General features: G+C 33.9%; 1 protein-coding gene and 1 pseudogene across 1 annotated transcript; one reads left to right on the top strand and one right to left on the bottom strand.

Annotated features, from left to right (window-relative positions):
- Positions 1 to 30: 30 nt before the first annotated feature.
- LOC120180287 lies at positions 31 to 16516 on the bottom strand (annotated as a pseudogene).
- A 2626-nt stretch (positions 16517 to 19142) lies between these two features.
- On the top strand, positions 19143 to 20036 carry LOC120180286. Its single transcript, XM_039185641.1, has 2 exons — positions 19143 to 19652; positions 19704 to 20036. Exons 1-2 carry the CDS (start codon positions 19143 to 19145, stop codon positions 20034 to 20036), a joined length of 843 nt encoding a protein of 280 aa, XP_039041572.1.
- Positions 20037 to 20922: the final 886 nt, after the last annotated feature.

Here is a 20922-nt window from a genome sequence, read left to right as displayed (position 1 = left end):
TCAAGGTTTCTGGTTCAACATCAATTATGCTTATTCCAGTGCATAGTCGGTAATGAACAATATCATTTTTATATAAAAGCTAGTGCAGTCGTTCAGAGTCAATTCCTCAACTTCAGCTCTTACAAAACTGACAAATGGACTCAACAACTTGATGAAGGAGCTTCGGAGCCAGACTGCAAATGAAACGGCTGGCATGGAGAAATGTAGTGATTCAAGTCTAGCAGCTCCAAGCTCCTCAGATAAAGGCAAAGGAGTGGAACCTATCAAAACTGTTAAAAAAGGGGATAAAGGAAAAAGAGCAGAACCAATCAAATATGTTAAAAATCCAGAAAAAGGCAGAGGACCTGAAATTAGCTAATAACTCTAGAATCCAGGCAATAATTAGGTCAGTCTCTTGCTAGTTGGATTATTTAATGAAGTGTACCGAATCTGCTGATGATGGTGCTTTAGAACGCGAGGAAAGTTTACCAGAGAGGGATGTTATTGTTGGCGGGAGAATGATTTGTGATGCCCATATTAAGAGCAAGAGGAGAGGCTGCTAACACTTAAATCCAAGATGTACATATGCATATATCAACTAGCATGTCGTAGATGTACTAAGCTGAATAACTTGAAATTTGGTGACTGAACCTTGTTGTCAGAAAAACCAAGCAATGATTGCAACATGGGCTGGAGTTGTTTATTTATCTTACATTTCATCTCTTTGACATTTTGTTCAAGATTAGTAATCACTTCACCTATTAATACAGATATGCAATTATATTCATTCAAATATATGTAATCGCCTTTTGCTATTACATTCATGGCGGCGTTCACATTGTTTGGACTTTGGAACCGGTGCTATTGCCAAACAAGCACGTGGCGCTGCACTAGTATGCAAGAAGCTGTTCTCCATTGGCAATTTGATGGACAAGCCTGCGAAATGAAACGTTATTGATGGGACCTCAACTTCTACTGATGCGTCGAAGCATATCTCGAACACTCCTATTGTTGTAAATGGGCCTTTCATTTGCTTCACAAACTCATTTCAAATTGCTTCGTAAAGTGGTTGGATGAATTGGGTTACAATCGTACCCGAGGCTATTATTGTCCCTGCCCCGATATTCGGTTTAAATGATAGATACTTTGGGGAAACGGGGACCTGAACTCGGCCTACATTAACCCCGGTTTGGTTAACGTAGTAAAGTGAGGGTCAATACGGGTTTAATATTATTGGGCTGACCAACCTGCCCGAGTTTAAGTGAACCCGAAAAGTAGTAGAACTTGAAATTGGATAAACAATATAAAAAGCACTCGAATAATGACATAGGTCACCGGCCCAAACCCAATAGCCCTTGAGAAGGGACTAACTAACCAGAGATGGTATTAATACATCCAAATACAAAATTTGAAACATCATGGGCTAATGTTAAGGAATCTTGAACCAAGTTGGCAGAGAAAGAAGAATATCTGTCGCAGGATTGGTTAAAAGAGCAAGACGTACCCCCGGTAGCTGGGCATGAGAGACTGTCGTAATCGATTTTTGTCCGGGCACGAAATTTTACTTGACGGAAAAAATAATGTGGATAAATGGATTTTATTGAAATGTTTTGGAGTCGCCATCGGCCTTTTGGATTAGGCAGGTCGAATACTTAAAAATCATCTTTCAAAAGAGTTTTTAAGAAAACATCAGTTAAAAGATAAGCTGATATGCGTTTAACCAAAAATTTATTCTTTTTAATAATAAAAAGAGATTCGTGGTCGATTACGTTTGGGGAAGGATTAGCACCCCACAACGCCCAAAATTGGTCCTTGTCGATAATAAATTGTCTTTAATATTAGAATTTAAGAATTCAAATATAAATTTAATTTATGATCCTATTATTTCGTATTTTAATCGGATAATTCTAAGGAAAAAAATATATTAAATAATTTTTATAAATTATAAATAAAATATTTATTTATTTAAAACATCAGAAAAGGGCATCTAGTTTCTTTAAGACTACCCTTTCTTAATATTTGAAAAATAAATAAATATTAAAAATAATAATTTTTCCTAAGAAAATAATTTAAATAAAACAATATGTATTTTCTGGTTTTTTATAATTAGAATATTTATTTATTTTTAAAATATCAGAATAAGACATCTAGTTATATTAAGACTGCCCTTTTCTTTAATATTAAAAATAAATAAATATTAAAAAGAATATAATGATTTTTCTTAAAAATAATAAAAATAAAGTATATATATATATATTTATAAATAAGATATTTATTTATTTTTAAAGTACAATAATAAGACGTCTAGTTATTTTAAGATCGCCTTCTTCTTAGTAATTAAAAATAAATAAATATTATATTTAATTAACTGGTGAAATTAATTAAATAATACTTATTAATGTTCATATATTAATATGACTAAAATTAAATAAATAAAAAATATAATAATTTGAATAGAACTAAAATAATTATATATGTATACTAAGATATTTATTTATTTTAAAAATATTGAAATAGGACTTCTAGTTAAGTTAAAACAACCCTTTTCATAATATTTAAAATAAATAAACATTTTTATTTAATTAAATATATATATGTTCATAAAAAAATAAAAATAAAACAATAATTAAATACTATATTTAATATATTAAAGTAAATATTTTAAAACTTGATATAATATTATATATAATATATTATCGGTGTATACATAAACATACCACATCACAAATTTCTCCTTATCACATGAGGTAAAGGTGCATGCATATCGGTAAACTACTTTACTAAATATAATAAATTACAACTACCTAACTTTGAATTTATAATGTGCAGAGGACCCAATTCTTATTGTTTAATAATTCAATTTGTATCATATAGATATATTCAAAGGAATGAGACCCACTTTTTTTATAATCAAGCTGACTTTCCTAAATTGGATTCAAATATCATTTTGATTGTATGGTTTAGAAATTTTGGAAAATAATTTCCAGCTATTCGGGATCAAAATAAAATAAAATTATGAGAGATTAAATAGGGTATTTATCCTAAATATATAAGTATACGAACAAGGACTAAAATAAAATAAAATAAAATTTGAATATTGAATTAAAATATATGAAAATTTATTGCAGTGACTATATTATAATAAAACAAAATTAAAAAACAGAATTAAAACGTATAGAAATTAATTTCAGTGATCAAATTGAAAAGATACAAACTTGGAGGGACTACGGAAAGAGTTTTCCTATTTGTGAAATTACACAGGCACGTGAGGGTATTTATACCCCTTTAAATCGACCCCCAAGGGCCATTTAGCTTTATTTCTTCTCTTTGGTTAGAACCTTCTCCCTTCTATCTATCTTTCCTCACCTGAGAAAGTTTCGATCACTTACCGGCAGCCGTATGCCGTCGCCGACCGCCACCGCAGGCCACTGTGAACGGTGGTCGAAAATTACAAATTTACCACAAAAATTTTCTTTTTCAACCCTAGTACCAAATATGGCATTCTTTTGTCCTAAAAACTCTTAGATCACCCTAGATATAAAAAAAAACCGAAGCTTTTACCTTGGTTGGAACAGCGTCTCCGGCGACGTTTCGAAGGCCTCCGATAATGGTAAGTATTCCTTTCTTCTCTTTTCGGTTGGTTTTCGTTGTTGTGTATGTGTGATTGCTATTGTGATTGTTCATTTTTGGTGTGGTTCCCCTTTCTTTTTTCTTTTCATCGTTGCTGTGGTGTTGGTTGTTGTTGGTTGCTTCATTGCTCTCTCTGTTTTTTATTTTACAGGGGATGGTCATTTATAGGCCTCGTCGGAGCTCCCTTCAGTTCGGTCCCAAGAGGGCTTTTCGGTGAGTCACCGAACTATGTGGTGACTCACCTTGTAGCTGCGACGTGGGGGCACCTGGCTCTTTTGGAGGTTTCGTCAGAGGTGTCAGTGTGGCAGCAAGCGTCGGCAGTGGGGCGTTGAACCACCTGGTAGTGAAATCGACGGCCGCGTGGTGCATCAGAGGCGGCTGGAAGCTTGAAGGTGGTGGCTAGGAGCTAGGGTTTAGAAACTCTAGTAGTAACCCTAAACGGGTTTTGAGTCCTATTGGGCCATTTCTGATAGGTCTGGTTTGTAAACATTGGGCCACTAGATTTGTAAAACTGGCATGTAATAATAATTTAATAATAATAATAATAATATAATAATAATAATGAAAAAAATAATGTCTACAACTGCCCCTCTTTGCTCATTCTTGTGTTAACAAGAATAGAGCAAAAGACAATAATTTTTTCATTTGACTTCTATTGATTGGGATGTAAATGTTGAAAACATTATGCCTAGAGGTCTTATGAATGGCCCTGAGGTCTTATCATCTTGCATTGTATGTCTTACAGATGACCCGAAGGCTTTAAATATCAAAAAGCTACTAAAGACTTTTTGAAAACATCCTGCATATAGGTCTTATGGATGGCCCTGTGGTCTTATCATCTTGCACTGTAGGTCTTACAGATGGCCCGGAGGCTTTAAATATCAAAAAGCTCCCGAAGGCTTTTTGAAAACATCTTGCACTGTAGGTCTTATGGATGGCCCTAAGGTCTTATCATCTTGCACTGTAGGTCTTACAAATGACCCAGAGGCTTTAAATATCAAAAAGCTCCTAAAGGCTTTTTGAAAACATTATGCACTGTAGGTCTTATGGATGACCCGGAGGCTTTAAAAACATCATGCATTGTAGGTCTTACAGATGTTGGAAATAGTTTACTAAGTAAGAAACTATGGAAATCGTTTTCTTAATATTCAACAATTTCATTTTTAGAAAAGATTAAATGAGAAATTTTGGAAATATTTTTCTCATTGAAATTATTTGTTAGTTGGGTAACATGCCCCAAAATAATATTTCATTTGTGGATTGCATCCATTTATTCTTCAGATGTTTGCGTGATTCCTACTTTCGAGGTTTTGAATTCTACCTTCTTCTTGTAAGGTATTTTTCATCATGAATCTTCTTTTTCATACGAAGATCTGTAAAACTTCATGTTTGAATGCAATCAAATGTATCGATGTAATGAATTGTCTATTGTGCAAATGACGTTCTTATGAATGCATGGATATTGATGCAATCTTCATTTGACTTCAAAGTGGTGAACTCTGTCTTCCTTCACTTAATCATTTATTTCCAGGTTACCTTTGGATATCAGTGTAGCAACTTATGCTATATTTATGAAGAATCATCTGATCAATCTGCATATTTGTGTCTTCTTCATTTGCATTAAAGTCTCAGAAGAAATGTTTCATTTATGGAACTTTTGTCGTAGTCAAAACTATGATCTTGTTGCCCCATTTTATCATGGATAACACCAGCTTTCTTTGCCTGGACTTGTGTAGAAATCCAATTAATTTTTCATCTTTGAAATGAAAATCTATCATCTTTGATGAGAAAATCTATCATCTTTGAAGAAAGAATTTATTATCTTTGAAGAAAGAATATATCATATTTGAAGAGATAATCTATCATCTTTAAAGAATGTATATGTAGATATGCTAAACTCAGCAGAGATTAATTAGGAGAGTAGAGTCTGTTCTGATTTGACTATTGAAACACATCATAAGGAGGATTTATCATAATTCCTTTCATGTCTCCACATCTAATCAAATCTTGAATAAGGCAACTTGGACCATATCATGTCGAGATGTTTAACAAAACCCTGTCGTTCAACCTTAGTTGGCTCCACTAGTTTTTTGTTGTTAAAATTTATGCTTCCCATATGTGGAAAGAGATCATTATATCTCACTTCTGACCTCAGGTTTGAAGAAGACGGGCTTTATCTTGGGTCCATAAATGGAAATACCATATGATTGCAACATTGGTTCAGCACCATAACTGGTTCGTAAAACATTTGACAATACATTCATTCTTTCATGTGGTTTCTGCAAAGATGTTCATAAAACATTTAACAACACATTCATCATTTCCTGTGGTTTCTGCCCAGATGTTCGTAAAATATTTGACAATACATTCATCCTTTCATGTGGCTTCTGCCCAGATTTCTGGTCAGGGAAGCTCTTCTATAGTGTTCAAAACTTTTGTATGATGTCACAAGACCACTTGAGAACAAAACTCAATGGGACTACAAGTGAGAAGTTGGTGTGCTTCATGACCAAAACTTGGTCAAATTCACGAAATATGCTAATGCCGAATTGAATAAGAGATACCAACTGATCTTGATATCATCTCGGGCAAGGGAAAGTGTGATACCGACCACGTTTTCTTCCATAATGAGTGTTGTAAGACGTAGAAACACATCCGCTATAGGAGCCATGTACTGAAGGAGGTCCATGGAATTCTTGTTGTTGTAGATGAAACGTACGTGGTAAAACCAAATAGATGAAAACTCTGTTCATCCTGACTGGCAATGATAACCCTAGTAACAGGAATAAGGGTAATATACATAGGCTGAGCCTCTTTATTCAATGTCATAAAGTAAACAAAAATTGATGTGAAAAACAGCTTCGTAGCCCCAACAGTATATTGAAACTAACTGCCAGAAACCTCAAAGAAATATTTCTAACCATCATCGAAACACAAAAGACCAAATTAAAAGCTGAAATCTTGAGGAAATGAACCCGAGATCGAATGGTGATGCAGTGGGATCCGAGACAGATGATGTTGAGCTGTCAGATTGCACGTTGATGGCGCTGAGATACCATGAGTTGGCAGATCAGCGCAAAGGCGGGAATTGATTGTGACATGTTCCTCATTGGGGTTGTTTTGAGTATGTCTCAGTCTTTTGGCCATAACTTTGGCTACAGGTGTCAGAATCGCGCATAAGACCCCAATCCGGAAAGCTCTTTTCGACGCGCACGCTCTCCACATTGAGCTATGCTCTATGTGGCCTTTTTTTCAACCTCAAATTCTACCGTTTTCCCCTCCGAATCACTAGATTTAGTTATTTTTTACTATTTATGGTAATATTTCGATTGTTAATTAGGAAGTCAATTTAAATCCGATTTAGGCCGAATTTTTGGGAGATTGCTTATTTTATTTCGAATTTCAATTTAGAGTGATTTTCAGGATTTTGCTATTTTTGGCAAAATTCGAATAAAGATGATTTTTTTGCTATAACAGTCCGGCTTGTGGACTACTTTTTGGGATTGTTTGATTTTATAATATTTTATTAAACCCTAGAGATTTTTTTTCTCTGGTTTTTGGGCGAATTTTCTCTTGTGAATCGTCTGTCGGAACTAGCCTACAGGATAATCACTATTCTGTCTGGCGTCAAATGGTCTGCATGGGGATCATCTTTATCCATGCAATCGTGGTGTAGCTTATCAAATAAAATTATATCATGTGACACATGGTTAAGAAGATTGGGTATTTGAAACCATACTTACTGAGTAAATATTTGTTCAACAACAGGACCCTAATACAAGTGACTGATGAACAAAGCAATTATGTATAGTCAGCTCTACTGTCACTGCTTCACCATTTTCATTCTTCATTTCTTTCTGTCTTATTGGAAATATTTTCTCAAAGCAATGATTTTGACACAAGATGATATGGGTCTTCAGCATGCCCCAGTATTTGTTGATATGAACGTTTAAAATACATCAACATTCCTGATTCTGATTAAAATGGGCTTTCAGCATGCCCCAGTATTTGCTGATATGCACGTTTAAAATGCATTCGAAGTTGTTTTCTTGTTAATATGAGTCTTCAAGAATGCTAAAATATTCATATTGTTGTGAGCCTTCAAAATGTCCCACATGGATCATTTTTGTCTAAAATGGGACTTTAAAGTGCCCCGATATTTTATTTCTGGTTCACTCTCAACGTCTGTTTGACTTGAATATTATGATCCCCACGAGGTCCAATTTTGACAATGCACTATTATGGGTACTTGTGGCTTTATTCGTGCCCCAAATTTGTTTATCTTGAATACTTTCATTCTGGTGTCACTAAACAGCAGTTGTTAAGAAGCTTAAAGATTTTTCATGTTGTTGCCACAAACATTTTAAGAAATAATCAATCATTCTCACATAAATGTTTGAGATATGTGTCTCTTCTGTATGAAGTGACCATTTTCTAGATCTGGAGGGATCTAGTCAGACAGAGTGATATAAATCGCTTGGTGATCCATTCCAGATCGACACAATGGCTTATCATCTTTCAGTCTTACGAGACATGTTTCCTAGGTACATCAATGTCCTATCTCTTTTCTCTGGGATCAGTGGTGCAGAGATTGCCCTTTACCAATTCGGCATACATTTGAAAGCAGATGTGTAAGAACTGAATAATAATCAGTTGGAGAAATTGATGAATAGATTTGGCGGATTCGACCTTGTTGTTGGTAGCATCCCGTATAACAACCTTACTAGAAGAAATAAACATCACTCGGATGGATTCAAGGATTTTTGTTGGTGCATTTTCTTGCAATGACTGCTACAACGACTGTCTATTCTGCTGCTCTAAGATATATCACACTCTTCCCGAACCATAGAAAGGTTTAGTTGACGATAAAACTGGTTATCTCTACTTTTGGAATCTTGTAACCAATGTTACCCCATATGAAAGGTCTATAAGTGTAGAATATGTTCCAATGTCCTATTTTGTGCCATAAGTTCTCAGATTCAAGTTCAGCAATCTTTCGAAGGACATAATGGTTATAATCCTGACAAAGAAAATGATCAGCGTGGAAGAAGTAGTAATGATGTATCAAGACTTGAGCCAGCATCTCGGTATAACCAGAGTGCAAGTAGTGGACTTGTTCATTCCCATAATACACCTTAATGGGACTTATAACTCTATGATGTAATCTTCTAGAGAACATGGATTGATGGCTGGGGAAAATAATTTGTTTGGTGATGCTTATCGCCCTCAGCATGAGATAAATGATAATCTTTCTTGATGAATTGTTAATAATGTCATAGGAGAGTGTCACAAGTTCAATTCTCCAGACTTTCTGGCTTCTTAGACCACTTGCTTTCAAGAAAATGAAATGCTTCATCATTCTAGCCTCGTTCATTCTTTTTCTTCAATAGAGGTAGAATAGGCAACAACTTACTTCAAGGACCTTCCTCATTCGAGATTGTCCTGTTTGAAAATGTTTTTTCTCCTTTCTTTATCAAAGAATGAAAGAATTTTGTAAAGTGTTTCCTATCACAGATTCACAATAGAATCAAATCATAAGCATGAATTCAAAGAATGTCAAAAGAATCAACAATTCTTTAATGTTTGAGAATTATATCTAGTTTTCAATCCTGATATTTTGTCAAAGCTTATAACTCTAATAATGAAGAACTTTTTAATCCAATTGATATTCAAAGAACTGCAAGATTGCAAAATTGACTCAATGATCATAACCTTAAAAGCAACATAAATTTATTTATTGCACAAAAGGCGAAGAAAAGAACAAAAAACAAGTTCAAACAAGATGCTGAAAATAGAAAGGTACTACAGTGGTAGATAACAACCCACTTATTTATGTAGCTTGCTCTATAATTCTTCGAATGTTGGGTGTGTACTTTGCTTAGGATTTTCATCTTTATTTGCCCCCCATTTCTTGATCATTTCTTGTGTTAAGACTCATTTGTCAACAAGCATATCTATTTCTTTTAACAATAGCCTACAACTGCCCGTGGAATGCCCAAATACCCCCAAGTGAAAATCACAAACACTACCTTGATCATAGCTATGAGCGGAAGGGTTTGGTGGCATTTTCATTGATCTGGGTGTGATGTATTGACCTTTAATCAAATGAGGATACAAGTCTGAAATAGAAGTTTGGAACACCTCCAAAGTATTTCTTGATCGTGTGACTTTCTTTGGTCGATCCGAACAACTATTTGCTCTTTTTCTTTTGCAGTTGCGGGGATTCTAAATGCGACATTCATTCACATCATCAGCTTTTGCTCTTTGATTCGTTGGGCTTTTGGATGTGACTTTTGAGTTTTCTTTGTTGATTACATTTTCAATTAATTCTCCATTTGTCACAAGATTCTCAAATTCCTTTGTTGGATTTGCCAACATTAACTCAAAGAAAGGAGCGGGAAGAGAATCACGAAACATATGTGATATTTCTTCTTCTAACATGGGAGGTTGAACTTGTGCTGCCACTCATCTCCATCTTAAGACATAATCCTTAAACCCTTCATTGGTTTTCATCTTTACTCCTTGAAGATTAATATGTGTTGGAGTTAAGCCTTTAACATACGGATATTGTCCCAAAAATGCCTCAGCTAGATCAACCTATCTCTTGATCTGTTCTCGGGTCAACTGATTATACCATACTACTGTTGGTCCAATGAGGCTATCATGGAAGGAATGAATTAACAAATCATCAGAATTTAAATATCCTTCCATTTTTCTGTAAAACATTCTCAGATGGATTAGGGGACAACTGGTGCCATCGTATTTCTCAAAATTAGCCATTTTGAATTCATGGGGAATAACCAAATCTGGAACCAAACTAAGCTCTCTTGCTTCTAATTCTTTGTGGGAGACATTAACACTTTTCATATTTCTGATTACTTTATCCGCCCTCTTGACTCTCTCCTCATATTGTGAATAATTATAGAGGCTATTCTTTGGGTTCGAGTGGGATGCCCCAGGGTTTGTTATCATTCTCGACTCTTCAATCTGATAGTATGGTTGCTCTTTAGCAATTATCTCTTCTTTATCAGATGTCATCCCCTGAATAATTTGATTTGATCTATCTGGTACTGAATCCGATGCTTCTTTCCTTGTATCTTGAGGTAACCCTGTCAATTGTTCTGGTCACTGATCTTGTAGTCTTTCATAAGATTGCTCCATTGTTTTTATGATGATGGTACAATAATATGAATGAATGATCTCGGTTTTACTGTTACAAAAACCTCTCAGGAATTATTTACATGTTTTTATAATTAATGTATATAACAGTACTTAAATAAATAAAAATGTAATGTAAATGTGAAAATGCATAAATGCAAAAATAAGAATGCAAACTGTGCAATGCAAAGATGCAAATATAAAATGAAAATGTAAATAAAAATATAAAAATGCAAATGCAAACATAAAAAAATAAAAATGTAATGAAAAAATACGAATGCAAAATGCAAATGCAGTAAAGGTGTTAATTAAGAGTGATCATTTTAGAACAGATTTCATTGAACACAAAAGTTTCGGTGCATCAAACAAAACTTTTACATGTAAGGGATAACTTTCACTCCTAATTTCTCTATATCTTTTAAAAGTCAAGTTAATTTCCACTCATGCTCAGGTGTGGAGTTATCAATCTGCCTTAATTCTCTTGTAAATTCAGCTAAGTCCACCAACTTATGAGCCACATTGTTTGCTTGAGCAGCAGCTTTCTTCATGATATTCTCTTTTTCCTTCACCTTCTGTGTCAATTCTCGGAGTTGTAGACAATGTTGTTCATTTTTTCTTGTGAGAGAATCTTTATGTTCAAGAAGTTCTCGTACAAGATCTTAATAATCATCTAAACATTTCTTCAATGTCTTGTTATTGGCTAATAATGGCTTTTAATTCAGTATCAATCTCATGTTGATGGATCTGATATGATGCTTCCATGTTGGTCATAGCACTATTCAACATTTGATTTTTGGCTTGACAATTTCCCAATTCAAAGACAGATGTATTGCGTATTTCTTCTGCAACTCTTAAATCATGAGAAAACTTCTTGGTTCGACCTTCATGTATGTTACAGTTCTTTTTCAGCTTAGTGACCCTTGTTATCCACTATTCTGGGGTGTTTCCTATGCCAGCATTTTGAAAAGCTTGACCGACATTCTGGAAATCTTCATGCATGGTTTCCATTTTGGTGCTCAATTATAGTTTTCAATCTTTAAATGACGTATTTGAGCCTCAAACCTCAGTAAATCTTCTTCTTTCTGGGCTCCCTACTGATATTCTTACTTTTGAATACTTTTAGTATTAATTTAGCTGGACCTTCAATTACCAAACTAGGTCGATAATTTATCATAAATTGTAAGGTTCCATGATCCAAAAGACTTTGGACTTGGTATCTCCTTGAGATCCGACATGATATTCATAATAAACGTTGATGTCATACCAATTCGGATACGGAGATTGGAACGGTTTTATGTAGTAAGAATCCACTTCTCTCGCTTCAAGTAGCTTCTGATATAACTCTTTATATGATATAGGGATAGCATCTAAATGAGAACCGCCTTTTTTCTTGGATTGAACCTGAGTTTTAGACGTCGGAAGCAGACTAAACTTCGACGATTTCAGATTACATGATTTTTCCTCATCTCTGGGAACTTTTACAGTTGTCACCATTTCTTTGGTATCTCCAGATAGTTTGTGAATACGAATGATGATTGTTTGTAATTTCTCAAATTGGTTAGGATCAGAAGTCCCTTGTATATTTGAAATTGCAGGATTATCTTCATTGAGCTATATCTCCTTTTGTGCAGGAGTCTCTTTTCCTTTGGCCAAAACAAATATTCTAACCATCATCTTGGACATTTGTTCTCTTATTTCTCGTATCTCCTTTTGCTCCTCAACAGGCATACAATCTTTGGGTGCATAGCTCTCATCTATCTTCGGAGTTCCCTGAGGATGTTTTTCCTTAGCTGTGTCATAATTTGCTTGATCATAAATTTTTTTGTCCATTTATGAATTCTTTCCAATTTGATGTCCACTCTCAAGAGTCAACACCTTCTGGTTATGTCATGATCATGCAATGCAAGCACAAGAAATCAATATAAACAAATTAGAGCAAAATACAATGTATCTACAAAATATATAACAATAAAATGGTTAGTACCAAATAATAGAAATAAAATTATCTATCTATCATGGTATATAATATATCCTAACCTCATGCTTTCTAGTTCCATGCTTTGTTGGGAAAAATTAACCTAACCGCATGATTTCTAGTTCGCATGTATTTATTCAGAGAAAAAAATAAAATCAAATAAATTAAAAGCTAGAGTTTATTTCTCCTTTGTGTACACCTATTTTGGACAAAATTTCGGCATGGTCTTAGATCAGGAGAATTTCTAAGGTTTATTATATGCAAGGTTTAGGTTCTAAGAGTAAAGGTACTCGAACTGCCCTTGTTGGTGCCCTCTTAGGCTGTCAAACCCTCAATCCTAGTCTATTACAGACTTAAGCGGGTCGAGTTCAATTCGAGGGGACACATTTCCCTATACCTGACACGGAGAATAAATTCTCACGAAGACTTAGGATATATAAACCCCGAAAGTTACTTGCTAGGTCTGACACGGAGAATATATTCTCACGAAGACGTCGTTTTCACTTCCACTTAAAAGGAAAAAAGCTTAATTATAGAGCTCATGTTTATGCAATGCAAGTGTTGTGTGTGAGGAGAAATTTTCACACAAAAATTAATATCTACAAAGCAATTAAATATAAACATAAATATAAAAGGGTAAAAAATAAATTGAAAAAAATTCAAAAGAATCATAAATAAAATTGAATTCTCAATTTCTAATTTATAGAGACAATATATAATCGACTTAAGTTTGACTAGTCCCCAGCGGAGTCGCCAAGCTGTCATTACCGATTTTTTCCCGGACACGAAATTTTACTTGACGGGAAAAATAATGTGGATAAATGGTTTTTATTGAAATGTTTTGGAGTCGCCATCGGCCTTTTGGATTAGGTAGGTAGAATACCTAAAATTCATCTTTCAAAAGAGTTTTTAAGAAAACATCAGTTAAAAGATAAACTGGTATGCGTTTAACCAAAAATTCATTCTTTTTAATAATAAAAAGGGATTCGTGGTCGATTACGTTTGGGGAAAGATTAGCAAATTGATCCTTGTCGATTATAAATTGTCTTTAATATTAGAATTTAAGAATCCGAATATAAATTTAATTTATGATCCTATTATTTCGTATTTTAATCGGATAATTCTAAGGAAGAAAAAGATATTAAATAATTTTTATAAATTATAAATAAAATATTTATTTATTTAAAACATCAGAAAAGGACATCTAGTTGTTTTAAGATTGTCCTTTCTTAATATTTGAAAAATAAATAAATATTAAAAATAATAATTTTTCCTAAGAAAATAATTTAAATAAAACAATATGTATTTTCTGGTTTTTTATAAGTAGGATATTTATTTATTTTTAAAATATCAGAATATGACATCTAGTTATATTAAGACTGCCATTTTCTTTAATATTAAAAATAAATAAATAGTAAAAAGAATATAATGATTTTTCTTAAAAATAATAAAAATAAAGTATATATATTTATAAATAAGATATTTATTTATTTTTAAAGTACAAGAATAAGACGTCTAGTTATTTTAAGACCGCATTCTTCTTAGTAATTAAAAATAAATAAATATTATTATTTAATTAATTGGTGAAATTAATTAAATAATACTTATTAATATACATATATTAATATGACTAAAATTAAATAAATAAAAAATACAATAATTTGAATAGAACTAAAATAATTATATATGTATACTAAGATATTTATTTATTTTAAAAATATTGAAATAGGACTTCTAGTTAAGTTAAGATGACCCTTTTCATAATATTTAAAATAAATAAATATTTTTATTTAATTAAATATATATATATATGTTCATAAAAAATAAAAATAAAACAATAATTAAATATTATATTTAATATATTAAAGTAAATATTTTAAAACTTGGTTTAATATTATATATAATATATTATCGGTGTATACATAGACATACCACATCACAAATTTCTCCTTATCACATGAGGTAAAGGTGCATGCATATCGGTAAACTATTTTACTAAATATAATATATTACAACCACCTAACTTTGAATTTGTAATGTGCAGAGGACCTAATTCTTATTGTTTAATAATTCAATTTGTATCATATAGATATATTAAAGGAATGGGACCTACTTTTTTTATAATCAAGCTGACTTTCCTAAATTGGATTCAAATATCATTTTGATTGTATGGTTTAGAAATTTTGGAAAATAATTTTCAGTTATTCGGGATCAAAATAAAATAAAATTATTAGAGATTAAATAGGGTATTTATCCTAAATATATAAGTATACGGACAAGGATTAAAATAAAATAAAATAAAATTTGAATATTGAATTAAAATATATGAAAATTTATTGCAGTGACTATATTATAATAAAACAAAATTAAAAAACAGAATTAAAACGTATAGAAATTAATTTCAGTGATCAAATTGAAAAGATACAAACTTGGAGGGACTGCGGAAAGAGTTTTCCTATTTGTGAAATTACACAGGCACCCCTCACTAAAATAGCGTCGTTTTAGTGAGGGTATTTATACACCTTTAAACTGGCCCCCAAGGGCCATTTAACTTCATTTCTTCTCTTTGGTTCTCTCTTAAAGAGAGAACCCTCTCCCTTCTCTCTAGCTTCCCTCACCTGAGGGAGTTCCGGTCACCGACCGGCAACCGCCTGTCGTTGTCGACCGCCACCGTCGGCCACCGTGAATGGTGACCGAAATTACAAATTTACCCCAAATTTTTTCTTTTTCAACCCTAGTACCAAATATGGACTTTTTTGTCCTAAAAACTCTTAGATCACCCTAGATCTAAAAAAAATTAAAGCTTTTACCTTGGTTGGAACAATGTCTCCGGCGACGTTTCGAAGGCCTCCGATGATGGTAAGTATTCCTTTCTTCTCTTTTCGGTTGGTTTTCGTTGTTGTGTATGTGTGATTACTATTGTGGTTGTTCGTTTTTGGTGTGGTTCCTCCTCCTTTTTCCCGTTCGTCGTTGCTGTGGTGTTGGTTGTTGTTGGTTTCTTCGTTGCTCTCTCTGTTTTTTATTTTGCAGGGGATGGCCATTTATAGGCCTCGTCGGAGCTCCCTTCGGTCTGGTCCCAAGAGGGCTTTTCGGTGAGTCATCGAACTATGTGGTGACTCACCTTGTAGACGCGACGTGGGGGGCAGCTGGCTCTTCTGGAGGTTTCGTCAGAGGTGTCAGCGTGGCAGCAAGCGTCGGCAGCGGGATGTTGGATCACCTGGCAGTGGAATCGACGGCCGCATGGTGCATCAGAGGCGGCTGGAAGCTTGAAGGCGGCGGCTAGGAGCTAGGGTTTAGAAACCCTAGCAATAACCCTAAACGAGTTTTGAGTCATATTGGGTCATTTCTGATAGGCCTGATTTGTAAACATTGGGCCACCATATTTGTAAAACTGGCCTGTAACAATAATTTAATAATAATAATAATAATAATAATAATGAAAAAATTAATGTCTACAGAGCCCATGTACTTGGGTGCATTGGGACAAGGAGCAATCCAACGAGCCATAACTTGAAGAAGCATTGGGTGAGAAAGTGGTGGTCGAGCAACCGATGCAGCCGGAGCATGGGACCCATACAACATCATTATTAGTGTCGAGCACCATGAACATGGTCTGACCCGGGGTGCCAAGCATGACCTTAACAACGTAGTTGCCATTGCCAGTCTTAGGACCCGAAGCAATCGGAACCTTAGTGCTCTTTTGGGCCACAAGGTTGGACAAGTACATGACCCTTGCCGGGTCTTTCGAGGCCATGTTAAGGATTGTGTTGACTTATGACTTGGGTTTCGGTGGGTTAAACGGTTAGCATCTGCCGTAGATTGGAATCACCGACAGGTTCGAATTATCTGGCCGAGAACCACAAGGATCTAAAGCCTTGGTGGACGAAATGAGAAGATGCAAGAACAAGAGTGTAGCAGTGAAGTCCATGCGCTAGTGCTACGACTTCAACTTGGAGTTAAAGGGAGAGATATTTAGTGAGCGGTATGCATTAGAAATGAGTTACTCTAAGATGATTTATAAAAGCAATTTACTGTATTAGATTTACTGAAATAGCCTTGCAAGCACTAAATTTTAGAAACAATTTGGGATATGATAAAATAGTAAAAATACCCTAGTAGGGATGAGAGTGGGCCAATAAGAAGACAGAATTGGCCGCAATACGCAATGATGTTAGATCAATATTAATAAAAGACCCGAAATTGCATGGGACAGTCAAACAAAATGACAAGTTTTGGATGCCGACGAAATAGCAAGAACTAAATTTTAGAAACAATTTGGGATATGATAAAATAGTAAGCCTACCTCCGGTTGACGGATTATGAAATTCCGGTGCTGGGGTTGAAAATTTAGGGGAGACTTTGTGGGTGCATTATTTTATTAGTGAGTGAGTTAAGCTCATGAGTCTCTGTTTCAACAATGCTTATTTGTCCCTACATAAGCTTGCATGAGATGGGTCAGTCAAGAGTCTCGAGTCACGCCTCACAGGCGTACAACAAAGACCTTTTTTTGGACTAAACCAGGACCCACCTTTGTGATTGTATATTTTTTGCAAGGACGAATGAACTCTCCACCCGCATATTCCATGGGAGCTGAATGTACCTAAATCTACACCATCTTATCCTATACTTATATTCCATTTTTTTGTTAGGGTAAACTATGTATTTAGTCATCCAACTATTTATATTGTTCTGTTTTAGTCACCGAAATATTTTTTTTCCAAAATTATAGTTACCTAATATCCCCAACCGTCCTATCTACTTTATAATGGCTGCATGAATTACCTGATATTCAGTCCCTTTTCATTGATGTCACGTAGATAATCTGCACTCAACAACGAAGCAAAGACCCTTCTTTTTATTCTCACTTAATTGTGTGAAGGGGTTGTTTGATATATGATGCAACATTCCACCTTACAAAGTTGTGATTTTCACTTCCTAAACAGTCTTGCAGTTTTAACTCGTTGAATAGGAATTGTCAAAAAGGATATGACCCGAAATATAAAATTTCATTGATAAAAAAATATAAAATAGTATATTAATATTAAAATATAAACATATAATTAAACATGTATAATAATAATTTAAAAAAATTATATCTCCAACCATCGTTATACAATATACATTACATAATACTTACAATATTCAGTTTTTCGATCATATGCGAATAAAAGGAAATTTAAGGATGGTCCGTTCTTGTTTTCGGACCATGATAGAAAAGCCTAAGCTTTTTATCGGAGCAAATATCAGGCGCAAAGCATCCGATCCAATAGTACAGAATTTTAAATATTTGGGCCTATTGGTATTTTTATAAGATCCAGCTGCTACCATTAAAGATTAATCAAGCCATTCAATTCTCCCACTTTTTTCTTAAATAACACCACAACAACCTAAAGTATGAAACCCAATTAAACGTTATGGGAGTGGTTTCGCGAAAAAATGAGAATAATTTTTTTATAATTGTGTTTCCACATGTGCTTCACAGAAAAATTATTATTTTATAATAACTTTTTAATGATAGTAGCATTTTTTGATTAAACGGTGGGATGTCATTATCTCCAAATTCTTAGGTATTATATAATCCTCACCACTTTAGAATACTCCTAGAATAATGAATTATTTTCATATAAATCTTTCTCAATTCTTATTCTTCATGTTTTACTCAAAATTATAAATATAATAATAATATACAAAGAGTTTAATTTAGTCATATATTAATAAATTTGAGTAGTTATAATTACTTTTTATTTTTAATAAGTAGTATATTAATTATTTATAATTTTATGAGGTAAAAAAAGATATCATTTTTAATATGTAGTTAAAAATGACATTATTGTAAAAAATAAATCTTATACATTAAAAATAATATTTTTGTTCACTCGATATCACAATATTATTTTTTCATATTATATTATGTTGTATATAAGTAAATATGATACTTATAAAAATTATTTAAAAATATAAATTTGATGTGTTAACTATATGTTAAATGTATTTTTTTTCCTCCAAAGTTAAATAGTGTAACTATTAAAATATTTCCATGAATTTAACAACTTTGTACTAACAATAAACAGCCAAGAAAACCCTAACGCAAAGCAAAACTGCGATAACCCTGGAGGTAGACCACCAGAATAAATAATTCAATTAAATATACCGCCAACACTAGAAAGTTCTGGTTCCCCAGTAGCGCCAGACAATCAGAGATTCCAAAGAAGATCAAGAACTCAGAAAACAGGTACGATAATGGTACTCCTGAAATCGAGGAGATGGAAGCAGACTTTGAGGACAAGATCCAAAGCATGAGCACGTACGACGTGGAGGAATCTGATGATAAAGAAGACACACCGATTAATGACACCGAAGACAATGAAGAAGGAAACACGAAAAAAAAACATACACTAGTATGGTTGCTGCATCCAACGGTGCAAGGAGAGTCTTAAACGCAGGTTGTGGGATCAACGATGATGAAGTTATCGTTTCAGATGAAGACTGCATCATTGATCGCTCCGGGGAATTCCCATCTATTAATTTCTCAAATAGGGTGCATGATTGTATTGATAGGAATATGAGAAACGTAATAATTGTCAGACTACTAGGTTGCACGATTGGTTACAAGGCCTTACTAAATCATATCAACGCCCTATGGAAACCAGTGGGAGAGATACAACTAATAAATTTGGATAATTATTATTACTTGGTCAAGTTTGCAGATGCCGGGAACTATGCCAAGGTCCTAACGGAATGTCCATGGACAATTTATGGCAGCTACCTCACCGTTCAACCTTGGAGTAGGTCATTCACAACTTTTGAGAAACATCCGTCAGAAGTTATAGTTTGGATACGACTACCGGGTTTGCTATATAGATACTATACGAAAGCCTTGTTTCGTCTTCATGCCACAGTTGTCGGAAGAGTCATAAAAATAGACTATAACTAAGACGGGTGAACGTGGAAAATTTTCAAGGCTGGCTGTACTGGTAGATCTAAATCAGCCCCTTATACCGTGTATCGTAATTTGAAATACGAAGGCTTACAACAAATCTGTTTTCATTGCGGTGTGTATGGTCATTCGAAAGAACAATGTGCAGCTAACAATCCCCCGGCGGACATAGTCACTGACAAGGAGATTGAGGATAGCGAAGCCAATAGTCATTCTACAGAGAATAATTCCAGCAAGTTCGACCCATGGATGATTGTGGATAATAGGAAGAAAAGGTATGGAAACAATAATAAAACAAGTGATGCCAACGAGGACACAACAAAGGTAGTACAAAGATCAAGGTTTTCTATCTTATAAAACTTAGGGAATGAGAACAAGGATGAGAAGGAGACTAGGACATGAAGGGTGAAGAGATTACAACACCTGCTAGGACGATAGGTAAAGTACCTTATAGATCAAACCAGGGACCACAAGGAAGACAACCGAGGGAGAGACCTAACAATGGCTTACACAAGGAGCATAGCACAAGCGCAAAACCAGGAACGTCTAATGGAGAATGGACGCAAATGAAGGTAGTACCGATGATAGCAGGACAAAGTGCTGAAGTTACCAACCACACGGGTAAAGGGAAAGATAAAGAACATGTTGCAATTACGATCATGGAAGCAAGCATGAATGCAAAAGAAGGAAATGGGAGTCCCAAACAAACAAATAAAGAAGAGATCAAACAAAGGTCTGAAAATCAAGAAACAATCACCATATCGGACACCCAACAAAACCATGTTACAAGAATGGTCGCAAGGTGTCACAGAATGGTTGGAGAAAACGGAAGCAGCCAATGGTCTGTCAAAAGAGAGCACTTTGACAGTCTCAAAACAGGTGATGACAGATAAATTAAATCAATAACCAAAACATGTGACGCAAGTAAAAAAACTGATCACTTAACCACTAAGCTAGACCGTTAAATTTGTCTAATATACAAAACATAGTATATATCATTTATAATATAGTAAATGATAATAAATGATCTTATAAGGACTAAAATATGAAATAATTGAATAGTATGAAAATATAAAATATATATATGCAAATATTATAATTGATTAATAAATGAATATATTTTATTTATATTTTAAATCATTTTTAATGCAAAAATTAAAATAAAAGTGAATTTAAATGTTATAATTAAAATGTATGATTTTACATATTTTAAATTAATAAATTGTCTTCATTACATATTTTA

This window comes from Hibiscus syriacus, unplaced genomic scaffold (assembly GCF_006381635.1).
Source record: "Hibiscus syriacus cultivar Baekdansim isolate YM2019G1 unplaced genomic scaffold, ASM638163v2 tig00112491_pilon, whole genome shotgun sequence".
Taxonomy (NCBI): domain Eukaryota; kingdom Viridiplantae; phylum Streptophyta; class Magnoliopsida; order Malvales; family Malvaceae; genus Hibiscus; species Hibiscus syriacus.
Note: the sequence above shows the minus strand (reverse complement) of the source record. Positions and strands in the feature narration are given on the sequence as shown.

Excerpts from the sequence above, each read along its gene's own strand:
- LOC120180286 (XM_039185641.1), top strand. The coding sequence starts at position 19,143 with ATGGTTGCTGCATCCAACGGTGCAAGGAGAGTCTTAAACGCAGGTTGT. Across the intron at positions 19,653-19,703 it reads ATGCCACAGTTGTCGGAAGA|GCTGGCTGTACTGGTAGATC; the intron begins GTCATAAAAATA and ends AAAATTTTCAAG.